The 13,323-nt window shown below is 43.0% G+C and overlaps 1 protein-coding gene across 1 annotated transcript; it reads left to right on the plus strand.

The window, feature by feature from the left end:
* The first annotated feature begins 678 nt into the window (after positions 1–678).
* On the plus strand, positions 679–10,479 carry LOC308313890 (uncharacterized protein). The gene is made up of 10 exons (XM_080761217.1): positions 679–807; positions 3,247–3,579; positions 3,696–4,010; positions 4,835–5,158; positions 5,633–5,731; positions 6,296–6,364; positions 6,547–8,383; positions 8,656–8,829; positions 9,384–9,557; positions 9,891–10,479. Exons 1-10 carry the CDS (start codon positions 681–683, stop codon positions 10,054–10,056), a joined length of 3,618 nt encoding a protein of 1,205 aa, XP_080617343.1. The 5' UTR covers positions 679–680; the 3' UTR covers positions 10,057–10,479.
* The last annotated feature ends 2,844 nt before the right edge of the window (positions 10,480–13,323 follow it).

Below are 13,323 nucleotides of genomic sequence, written 5' to 3' on the forward strand. Positions count from 1 at the left end.
TGAAATGGCCTATGACCCTGTCAAGTGTCACCCTAGGCTAATTCATATAGGCCTACATTTAATTTGGGGTTCCTTGAAATTAAAATGGCTGAGGATCAGTGGATTAAACTGTGAGTTAATTCACAGAAAATACAATGACAAACAGGCTAGCCTACATTCATTTTTATAGCCCTATGTTTTCTGTTCTGCCTCGTTTGTTTTTGTTCTGCGTCTTATTCTGTAGCGTGGGCGCCCTCTTGTTGATAAAGATGGGTGGTGCAGAGAAGATCTCTTCCATACCTGGGTCGCTGTGTATTCACATACCGGTATTTTAATGTATTGTACCTTTTTAAAGTTGGGCTTTTTATTATTGTTTGGACCCAATGTTTTATACATTTGTGTCAATAAAGTAACTAACTAGCAGACTCCGATCTGAGCCGACTGTTTACTGCGGACGCAGCCGGTGTGTGGTGGGCTTGAGACGCTGAAGTTGACCGAAGGGGACACCCCCCTGCATAATGGTATGCCCCAGCAGCAAGTCACACTAGAGTACATGATACTAGGCTCCGACGCTCCTTACTGTCTCCTGTTTTATACTTATTTATACTTACACAAACAGTCGTCTGGTATCCTTTAGGCTCAGGGTCAGAGTGTATAGGCTAGGGGGGAAGGTTCACTTCTCGGTGCCTAAAACAAGAACAATGATGGAGGCCCACTCGCTTTCGCTGTTCTTCACAGTAAACGGAGTTTTAACAGCATTAAAGTCGCGGATTAATTTCTACATGTTGTTGGTGCTTTGGAGCAGCATCTGTAACACACCTGTGACAGGTAGGCCTACACTTAATTCTCATTTACACTCACTTTTACTAACCGTCGTTACTTTTTCACTGGGATAACAATCCGTGTTAGTTCCAACTCATTGATTATTGATTTGAATGTGTTTTTTCTCTCTCTCTCTCTCTCTCTCTCTCTCTCTCTCTCTCTCTTTTTCTTTACGCCTACCCGGCGCTAGCCTGGTTAATAAACCAGACTAATATCGCACGGACCGCGAATCCGCCGGCAGGCAATTATTATTTTTTGCCAACGGCTGATTCGGTCTGGTTTATTAACCAGGCTAACCCGGCGCCTCCCCTGGTCTGTGTATCACGGTTATTCTCTTGAAACCACGTGGTTTCATGGAAATCATCAGTATGCCGGCCAGTGAGCACAGGGAGGAGTTTCACTCAGAACGGTTCTGGTTGCCATTCTGCCCAGTAGGCTAGTATAGTCAGAGATCTTTTTGTGCACAGCTGCATTCTGGGACCTTACCATTAGCTTTAGAAATTGGTAGATTCATTGGTACTCCTGAGGAGGACAGAGTCTGTCTAGTGTGTGATTTGAAAGAAATTGAAAATTAAATTCATTTTTTGTTTTACTGCCCATTATATGAAGAATTAAGACATGTATTATTTTGTAAAATGACAACCATCTGTGCTGACTTTTTCTGGTTGGAGGACTATGAAAAACTTTTAGGAAAGGTATTTTTGCTTTGGCAGACTTTTTATGCAGGGCGTGGGAAATAAGGCAGAATGTTTTGTTTGTGTAAAAAAAAAAAAAAAAAAGGGAATAACAACAAAACAAACCTGTTTCTTGTACACAATGTAATATTGCAATGATATGGTGTGTCCTGTAAGTCCATGTGGGCTGGGCGCCTTTGGTGCATGACACAGAAATAAATAAATCTATCTATCTATCTATAGGTAGGGTTCTCAATGTTTGTGTGTGTTCAGGTTTTCCGGGGCCGGGTTGGAATTGCAGCCGTCCGTAGGTGTCCTTTGAGAGCAGTTTTGAAGTAGTCAAGGGATTCACATGTCTAAATGACTGTTGGTAGGGCATTCCACGTTATTTTCGCTCCTATGCCACCAAAATATGGAACGCCCTACCAACAGTCATTAAGACATGCGAATCCCTTGACTCCTTCAAAACCGCTCTCAAAGGACCCCTACGGACGGCTGCAATTCTAAACTGGCCCCTGTAAAATCAGTAGCTGATCTACAAGCTCGCAATACGGACGTTTGGTGTTAACAAAAAAAGTAGTCCAATAAATTACTATGTATTTTTCGCAATTCAATGAAAGAATGTTGTATATTTCATGGCAGGAATGAATGAATAGCCTATTAATAAAACATGTGTTCGTGAGTCGTGACACAATGAATGTGTCTCACATGCATTATATTTAGCCTACGTTTGTGATAAAGTAGGTTATTCTCACAAATATATTCTACAGCAAGTCAGCAACTGATTCCTCTCCTAACGTCATGTGCTGGTGATACAATGAATCATAATAGTAATACTATTATTATTATTATTATTATGGGTGATACAATGAATCAGAATAGTAATACTATTATTATTATTATGGGTGATACAATGAATCAGAATAGTAATACTATTATTATTATTATGGGGGATACAATGAATCAGAATAGTAATACTATTGCAAATGAATATACTTTTATTAAAAATGAAATAAAGCAATTGCAAATAAATGCACTAGATCATTAATCTCGAGATCTGTAGCTTCGAGATCCGCCAGGGAAAAAAAGAGAAGGAAAACAAACATTAAAAAGTACATTTCTTTCGCTGGTTCAACTTCTGCCTCTTCTGAGTTGGAGTGCATGCATGCAGAAGCAGCGCACGTGCGCAAACGTGTGCATGTGCGCTCAAGAGCGAGCTTGCGCAATGCATTATGGGGTAGATTTTCTTCGCTGCGTTTTTGTAGTGACCATCGGATGGTCCCTACAATTCCCGGTGCATTGTGGGATACTTCAGTCCACTACATTAGGGTGCAAAAATGCTCACTACATATTCGGACACTAAAACAAAATGGCGGAACCTCAACGCAGTGCACTGTATGGGGCATAGGGAATAAATTCGGACGCAGCCCCGTACTTATCTGTACTTACGCCAAAGATGGTCTATTTATGAAGCGGGGCGAACTTCATTGGAGCCACTAGAGGCGCTGTGATACCATACCTTGTGAATAACCTCTTATCTGGTGAATTACTCTTTTGTACTTTTTATTTTCATACTTTCTCAGTGCAAATGTGCACTGTTCTAATCTTGTGATACTATACCATGTGAATATTCTCTCCAATGATTGTACAATGCTACTGCTACTGTGTTTTGTCTGTGTTCTAAAATGTACTGTACTACTGCACTTTTGCCCAAGACAAATTTCCCCTCGTGGTGACAATAAAGTCTATCTCATTTGGGTTGTGTTTTTAGGACAGGTCAACGGGTCCTCTCAACCAGTGCTGGCCAGACTGGGAGGCGAGGCGATCCTCCCGTGTCACGTTGAGCCACAGCTCAACATGGTGAGACGGTCAGTGTTGTGGACCAGAGCTGGCCTGGCGCCACCAAACGTTTACATTTTCCAAGATGGACGTACCGTTAACGTTACCGTGAACATTTTGTACAAACGGAGGACGTTCCTGTTTCACGAGGAGCTGCAACACGGCAACATCTCACTGAGGCTGACCGGGGTGAGGCTCTCGGACATCGGGACCTACCGCTGTCTCGTTCCACACGTGGGCTACAGTACAATCCAGCTCCTTGTTGGTAAGATTTAATGTTCATAACCAGTGTTTGGCCTTTTTATATGGTTTTATATGTGGTTATTCTGGGTTTTGAAATATCAAAAACACTAAAGAACACCAACGTGTATTGATTTAAAGCTGGAGGGCCAAGAGATGACCAAGTGAAATACCTTCCACCACGAGGCAGAGGCATCCGCGTGGAACTGTTCCCAGACTACAGCTCTATTTCTGAAGCCGTCACCAGCATCCTGTGGAGGCACGGACGCAACCTGGCAGCGGAGTGGTATCTGGATGATGGTCTGGATTACTACGGGACGTTTAGAAACCGCTCCACGCTGGACCCAGACACCGGACGGCTGGTCATCGACAACATGACCGCAGAAGACATCGGGCAGTATTCTGTGGAGATCAACGAGAGACTTCACGGCAAGACTTACCTGCTTAAAGAGATGAGTAAGTATGACTCGTCGTTATGGATCTGTTATTGTCTGTCCTTTATGATTTGTTTTGGTATTTTTATTTGATTGAAACATTTATTAGAGGATAAACAACTACACTTTAGAAACAAGACCAAATAAGCAACTACACTTTAGAAACAAGCCCAAATAAACATCTACACTTTAGAAACGAGACCAAATAAACAACTACACTTTAGAAACAAGACCAAATAAACAACTACACTTTAGAAACAAGACCAAATAAACAACTACACTTTAGAAACAAGACCAAATAAACATTACACTTTAGAAACAAGACCAAATGAGCAACTACACTTTAGAAACAAGACCAAATATACAACTACACTTTAGAAACGAGACCAAATAAACAACTACACTTTAGAAACAAGACCAAATAAACAACTACACTTTAGAAACAAGACCAAATAAACAACTACACTTAAGAAACAAGACCAAATAAACATTACACTTTAGAAACAAGACCAAATAAACAACTACACTTTAGAAACAAGACCAAATAAACATTACACTTTAGAAACAAGCCCAAATAAACAACTACACTTTAGAAACAAGACCAAATTAACATTACACTTTAGAAACATGTGCGTGTGCGCACGGGCGCACCTTAGGGGGAACATTGCCCGCAACTACACATATTTACATGCCCAAAATCACATATAACGTGTGTGTGTGTGTGTGTGTGTGTGTGTGTGTGTGTGTGTGGGCGTGTGCGTGGGCGTGTGCGTGTGCGTGTGCGTGTGTTCATAATAGATGTGTGGTGCATTCATTCTTCATGTCTTCATTCTGTGTCCTCAACAGAGAAAGTCCCACATCCAGAGCTATCCATCGTGGCACCACGTGACTCCAACTCCAGCAGCTGCACGCTGCAGTGCATCGTATTCGGAGACGTCACAGAGTCGGGCGTGGTCGTCTATCGATGGAGGTTCCACGATGAGGAATGGACTCGACCCAAACCCAACGAGACCAGGATCTACAACGATGAGGAATGGAGCGGACCCGAGTCCCGGACGGCCACGATCAGCGACGACGAGGAAGGGAGAAAAGTTCAAAGAGTATCCTGTGCGATAAAGAACCTGTTCAGTGTGGAGCAGAGCGAGGCTGTGGACAACCCGCTTTACAAAGGTGTGTGTGTGTGTGTGTGTTCTCAGATTTTTGGACTTAAAGCTGGACTTAAAGCCGTAGCACACCGAGTGCCGCGCTACGAGCCTGTAGGTCTGCTATTTTTGAAATATCGTGAAAATGTGCCGCAAAGCTTTGAATATACTCTTTCAGAGCGAACGTTTTTAACTCAAATATTTGCTTCTGGGTGGGGGTCCCTGGAACAACATATTTTGAGATGGGGGTCGGCGGCCAATTACAGATAATTCTGTGCAGCCAGGGGCTCCTTGACATGAACAAGTTTGAGAACCACTGATATAGAAACGTGGGTTTTTCAGAAAACTGTCAGGATTTAGAAGACATTTGTAGAATCATCCTCAGGTCTAAATGGCCATTACTCCAGCCATTACTCCAGTTCGCCTAGGAAGCATTCGCAGGGGAATAAAAAATGTAAAGAGATTTTCTTTTCTATTTATGTTTTCTATTTCTGTCTTTCAGCTCCTAAAGGACGAACAGGCAGAGGCAGACCAGGGCTTATTGTTACTGTCTTCATGTACGCAGTAGCACTGGCAACTGTATTCTTGAACAAGCAACCTCGTGAGTCTTTAATTTATTTTTAACTAGATTTATTTACAATCTATATTGATATAAATCCATCCATCTCTGTGTCATTATGTGAAGACGAGAATGATCCTGTAGTGTCTCCTCACTGACCAATCACTGCCTCACATCTCACTGACCAATCACTGTCTCACATCTCACTGACCAATCACTGTCTCACATCTCACTGACCAATCACTGTCTCACATCTCACTGACCAATCACTGTCTCACATCTCACTGACCAATCACTGTCTCACATCTCACTGACCAATCACTGTCTCATATCTCACTGACCAATCACTGTCTCACATCTCACTGACCAATCACTGCCTCACATCTCACTGACCAATCACTGTCTCACATCTCACTGACCAATCACTGCCTCACATCTCACTGACCAATCACTGTCTCACATCTCACTGACCAATCACTGTCTCCCATCTCACTGACCAATCACTGTCTCACATCTCACTGACCAATCACTATCTCACATCTCACTGACCAATCACTGTCTCACATCTCACTGACCAATCACTGTCTCACATCTCAACTTTGACAGAAGGAGAGAAGGAAAGACGAGACAGAAGACGAGAGAAGGAAAGACGAGACAGAGCTGCCAAACTGAGAGGTAAGGTGTGCGTGTGTGTGTGTGTGTGTGTGTGTGTGTGTGTGTGTGTGTGTGTGTGTGTGTGTGTGTGTGTGTGTGTTTGTGTGCGCGCACATGTGTGTGTGTGTGTGTGTGTGTGTGTGTGTGTGTGTGTGTGTGTGCACGCGTGTGTAAGTAACATGGAAATGCTTTGTTCGCTACAGGTCTGTTGGAGAGAACACCAGGATATCGTCACATCACTGACTATAAAGAGCAGCTTCAACGCAACATGAACAGCACATATCTGAGGGTGGAACTGGGCACACAGTCTGAGGTCGTGTTTGAAAACGTCTTCGCTCCGCTCTACAATGTAGACATCGAAAGAACAGATATCCACAGCCATCATGAAGTCAGACAGATGGAGATGAAGAAGGCAGGAGAGGGAACAGAAATCCAACTGGGTCAGATGTTCAAAGAACTTTCTGGACGAATCATAAAAACAGTGCTGACCGTTGGCTGTGCAGGTATTGGAAAAACGTTCCTCGTACACAATTTTTTGTTCGACTGGGCCAAGAAATGTTTCCCCCAAGACCCACACCTCGTGTTCCCGCTCAAGTTCCGCCAGTTAAATATGCTCAAGGGACAAAAGTTTACTTTGGCACAGCTAATTCACTGCTGCATCGCGGAAACCAGATTTATTGAGGAAGACATTCTTAAATGTATCTTCACTCATTTGCAGACGGCAAGAGACTACAGCAACAGCCCCTTCAAAGTCATGTTTGTTCTGGATGGTTATGATGAAAATAATTTCCAGTTTGATTACAAAACAGAAATTGGCCTCATGAATGTCAACGACTCTTACCCAGTAAAGGATCTCCTTGTAAACCTCATCAAGGGGAAGCTCCTCCCCTCTGCTCGCATCTGGATAACCTCGCGACCTGTAGCAGCCAATCAGATCCCTAAGGTGTTTGTAAACAGGATGACAGAAGTACGAGGGTTCATCAGAGATGACCAGAAGAAGGAGTTCTTCCAGAAGACGTTCAGTGATGAGAACCAGGCCAGATCAATCTTCTCACAGATCAAAGAATCAAAGATCCTCCTCACCATGTGTGAAATCCCAGTCTTCTGTTGGATCCTTGCTACCATTGTGAAGAACATGGTGAAGAACATGGGGACGACAGTCAGGCTGCCCAAAACCCTGGTTGAGCTGTTCTGCCACTTCCTGATGGGTGAGATACAGCGGGAGAATCCTAAACAAGGCGAGGCAGACAGAGGGAAGCTCATAAAGTATGCAGGGGAAGTTCTTCTGAAGCTGGGCAAGCTGGCGTTTCACCAACTGAACAAAGGCAACATAATTTTCTATGAGGAGGACCTGAAGGCGTGTGGTCTTGATGTGAACAAGGACTTGAAGAACTTGGGCTTTTGCACAAAGTTCTTCAAAGAAGACGGTTTGTTCTTCCACAAAACGGTCTACTGCTTCGTTCATCTGAGCATCCAGCAGTTTCTGGCTGCAGTCTACCTGTTCCACTGTTTCACTCAGAAGAACACGGAGGTCCTGAAGTCATTCCTGGGACGTGACCAACGGGGACGTGACAGTTCCCTGTCTGATTTCCTGAAGGCTGCTATGAATAAAACCCTGAAGAGTGAGAGTGGTCAACTGGACCTCTTTGTCCGCTTCCTTCATGGTCTCTCACTGCAGTCCAACCAGAGTCTGTTAGGAGGCCTGCTGGGTCAGACAGAGAACAGTCCAGAGGAGATCCAGAGAGTCATCGACAACCTGAAGAAGATGGATGATCGTGATGCCTCTCCTGACAGATGTATCAACATCTTCCACTGTCTGATGGAGATGAACGACCCGTCAGTCAGTCAGGGGATCCAACAGTACCTGGAGTCAGAGAACAGCTCAGGGAAGGGACTCACTGTGCCCCAGTGTTCAGCTCTGGCCTCCATGCTGCTGATGTCAGAGGAGGTTCTGGAGGAGTTGGACGTGCAGAAATACAACACAGACCAGGAGGGGAAACGGAAACTGGTCCCAGCTGTGAGGAACTGCAAAACGGCCAGGTTAGTAGTCATAAGAATATAATCATGTTAGAGCAGCATTCATTCATTCAAAATAAACACATGTACACATTGTCATTGTATTTCTGAAGAACTAGATTAAAGATCTTTTAGGTGCCTTTCACACCTAACGTTTGCTTACAAGGTCTGGAATTTTGTATTAGGTCTGCTTAACACACACATTTCAGACAGCTCCACAGGGAACCTCTTTGACAGTGAACATGGTCTGTTCTGTTTTGATCATCTCTGATTTTACATTTAATCTGTAATTACAGACTTGCTGGCTGTGACCTCAAGATGGAACACATTGAAATTGTGGCTTCAGCTCTCAGCTCCAATCCGTCCCATTTGAGAGAACTGGACTTGAGTGGAAACGTCTTGAAGGATTCCGGAGTGGATCTCATCTGTGCTGCACTGAAGAGCCCAAACTGTTGTCTGGAGATTCTCAGGTCAGATTAATTTACCATTTTTATTTTTATTTGGTTACGTTCTGTTATAGTAAGTGATTATAATGCAGTTATTTTGGAGGTGGTACTTTATTTTAAGTGTGGATAAGGTTTGATATCATGGTAACTCACACTGACCTTAACTAATGTATGTAGTCTTTATGCTGAGATGTACTACATTAAAACACTAAACACCTCTGATGACACTATGAGTGGTTGAATGTGTTCTGTCAGAGTGTCATCCCCTAGTTTTTAATGATATTTATATTAATGTTAATTCTTAATTGGTATCAGGGGCGTAACTAGACGTTAGTAAGCCCCCACGCAGGCTGGTCAGCCCCAGACAGTTTGATCAAAATGCACAAAACGTTCTAAACATGAACTTTGGATCAATATCTAAAAACCCAGTGGGAGAGAAGGTTTTATGTGGAAAACTTATGCTGCATGAGCCAACGGAAATTGTATGGCAGGACTATGTATTTTATTCGTCTTAAAATCTCTCTCTCTCATTCTCTCTCTCTCTCCCCCCTTCTCATCTGGTTGTATTCTTCATTTAGTCTGAAGAACTGCTGGTTGTTGGAGAGAAGCTGTGAAGTTCTGGCCTCGGCTCTCGCCTCCAATCCTTCCCATTTGAGAGAATTAGACCTGACTTTGAACAACCTGCAGGACTCTGGAATTGAGCTTCTATGTGCCGGAGTGAAGAGTCCACATTGTCACCTGCAGACTCTGAGGTAAATTATTCTGTGTGGATCTGTACTGCAGACTCTGAGGTAAATATAGTTTTATTCTGTGTGGATCTGTACTGCAGACTCTGAGGTAAATAGAGTTTTATTCTGTGTGGATCTGTACTGCAGACTCTGAGGTAAATAGAGTTTTATTCTGTGTGGATCTGTACTGCAGACTGAGGTAAATAGAGTATTATTCTGTGTGGATCTGTAGTGCAGACTCTGAGGTAAATAGAGTTTTATTCTGTGTGGATCTGTACTGCAGACTCTGAGGTAAATAGAGTTTTCTCTGTACTGGAGCATCAACAGCAGTTTGTTAAAGTGTGTATATCTCTGCAGGTTGTCAGGCTGTGCGATCACAGAGAAAGGCTGTTCTTCTCTGGCTTCAGCTGTAGCCCTCAACCCCTCCTCCCATCTGAAGCATGTGGACCTCAGCTGTAACCACCTAGGAGGAGATGCTGAGCAGACGCTGCTCTCTGCTGGACTGGAGACTGTCAAGTTATGACTGTGTCCATCCATGGTTACTCCACATGTCTGAGTGAGTCCAGGTTGTCATGGTTACCACCGTCGCCAGTATACCTGGCATCATGGACTCCATATTTGGTCATGAGTGACTCATCATGAGATCATGGTGACATCACACTGATGATGTACAGTATATAAGAAGCACAGTGACAATCTGTCAATCAAACCTTGATGTGCTAAAGACCCCAAGATAGGGTTTGACCTCTGACCTCCAGGTTGATGGTGTTTGACATCTGACCTCCAGGTTGATAGGGTTTGACCCCTGACCTCCAGCTGTACATATTTTGTTCCAGGAATCTCCAAATTGTACATAAGTAGAATTGTTGCGCTCTCCAGTCCAGGGGAAACAAATATATATCCTATAATAAATGCACCACGTCTCTGTGTGTGCACGTGTGTACGCACGTCTACGTTTCTGTGTGTGCACGTGTGTAGGCACATCTGTAATCCACGTGACTCGAGAACTCTTCGCCCCACTGACTTCTAATGGTGACACAGGCGTTCCACAGTGTGTGTCTGTCGTCTGCCCCCCCCCCCACCCACACGGAAGTGCAGTGTCCGGCCTTGAGTCGGTTCGGACACACGGTTGTCCAGAAACGCTGGTCAGGCTCTGCCAGTGGAGCTAATGAGCCTAAAGTCCACTCAGCCTCACCGCTACCATTCTCTGCCTCAGCCAATTGGTTGCCATGGCAACCCCACACCTGCCATTTGATTACTTCCACTTTTCACAGTCAGTTTGCACTCTCCAGACACAGGCAGACAGATACAGAGATCTCCATATATGGACACAGACAGGCAGACAGATACAGAGATCTCCATATATGGACACCATATAGCCCACCATATGCCAAAAGCATTCGATGTGCTGAATCCATTTCTGCCGTATGCCGAGTGATACGGGTCACTGTGTGGTCAGAAATTGAGTAATTAGCATAATCCCAACTTGCAGCGTTCCAAAGTTGGCCGGTGGCCGACGGGACATTTAGAATGGAAGCGTTACCCACGTCTCATAAGTCTCATTGGACACCGTTACAATGCCTCAGGCTTTACCCACGTCTCATTGGACACCGTTACAATGCATCAGGTAACCAAAAGAAACAACCAAAAACATCACGGGAGGATCCATTAGCCGTCTGCTGACCTCCTGGTGACGACCCGGGGTAATTTTCACCTTTAAACAAAGAGCTGGGTATAATGCACAGCATACACCTGCTGCTACTTTATGTCTGATGTCAGGTTCATGAATATGTAGATTTATACCTCATTAATGTATGAATATGGAGATTTATACCTCATATCAGGTTTATTTGTGAATTCTAAGATTTTTGTCTTTGTTTTTCTTCATCTCCTTCAAATGTGTTTCAAAATAGCAGATCAACAAACTCACAACCGTCTCGACCAATCTAGTAGCATGCAGCCTGCCTGGTTACTGCTTCTAGTTAACACTAGTTCTCACTAGTTAACTAGACCCTCTGTGTTTGAACCAGTCATCACCACAGGGAGCTTTACAGATTAGATTAGGTTAGGTTAGAGTAGAGTCTACTCTATAACTATGGAAAGTTATTCATGAAACGTAAATGTGTGGAGATCTGTCTACTCAGTAGACAGATCTCCACACATTTACGTTTCATGAATAACTTTCCATCAAGACTGATGATGGTGTTTTTTGTTTTGTTCCTGATACTTGATTCTTGTATCTGTATTTTATCTATATTGTATTTTGTATTTGTATTTTGTATTTTATTGTATGGTGTACCATGTTTTTTATTTTAAAGTCACCGTGCCAACTTTGTGGTGTTCTGAAAACATGTTACTGTAAATGACTGTGGATACATTGCTTAGTGCCTAAATGATGAAATATGTTACTGTAAATGGCTCAGTGGATTCATTGCTCAGTGCCTAAATGATAAAACATGATACTGTAAATGGCTCAGTGCCTAAATGATAACATGTTACTGTAAATGACTATGGATACATTGCTCAGTGCCTAAATGATAAAACATGTTACTGTAAATGGCTCTGTGGATACATTGCTAAGTGCCTAAATGATAAACTGTAATTGTTTTAATTTAATAAAGTATTGTTGAAAAGTCTGTCGTGGTTCTGTTGTGTATTAATGTCGTGTAATAATTATTCATAGTGTTTTCACATGACAGTTTGGCCACAGCTCATTCATTGGTCAGGGTTTGACATTAAGATGTAAAACTATGAAATAATGAAACAAGTGAGACTTAAAGGTTACCGAGAAATTCCATCGCATAAACAAGGGAGAAATTAAGAGCCTTCTCTGTCCGAACACCCTTCCCAAAACCTTCCGACAAGCAGATACTGTTGCATCCTTTAAATATCTTCTCAAAACCCAGCCCCGTTGAATGTTTGTTCACTGAACTCTATTTACATTGTTATTTTTATATTGCATCCTTAAATATGCTTTCTACTGTTGGCCAGCTGGCTGTAAGTTGTTGATTTGCTATGCTGCATCTATTTAATTGTGTTCGATTTTCCTGCTTTTTTGTGAATTTGTTGTACAGCACATTGACTTTGTCCAGAAAAGTGCTATATAAATAAAGTTATTATTAATGCCGTTATGGATCTGGTTCACCACGGCAACTTCCAACTTCGACCCGTTACGAAGCTGGAGGGGCCGCCGGTGCGAAGAAGGCCGGCTGTGTTTGGGGCCATTATCTCCTACGTCCAGGAACTCTTTGAGCAGCTCGGAATGGATCTGCGGAACAGAAAGGATCCGGGCAGCGTCGTGGATTCGATCCGATCTGATCCGATTCCGATCATTTGATTTTGAATATCTGCCGATACCGTATGATGTGCGTATGATGTGTGTCTAATATGAATATTCTTGCTAAGGGTCTCTACAATTATTCAGTACCCAGTTGTAATACATTGGGTCTAGCTCTATTAATTAGCTCGAATCTGTTAGATATTTGCATGGATCAATAAACATCTGCAATACATCTCATTACAGAACGTACAATTGTAATAAGTATAGGCTACTACCTTACTTTACTCGTTACTGGGTAAAGTAATAATATTACAGTAGTATATTACTAATAGTAAGTAACAGGCAACACCAGGCCTGGATCATCCTTTTAGGGGCAAGGCCACTTGGCCTTTAGTGTGGTCAACTTTTTTAGGGCACAAGGCCAAGTGGCAGGGCATGATCGAAGGCCATCAATTAAAACAATGATTTTAAGTCCCCGGTCATCATTATTTTAGCTTAAAGGTTAAGGAT

This window comes from Protomyctophum bolini (genome assembly GCF_963924005.1).
Source record: "Protomyctophum bolini genome assembly, chromosome: 4".
NCBI lineage: Eukaryota > Metazoa > Chordata > Actinopteri > Myctophiformes > Myctophidae > Protomyctophum > Protomyctophum bolini.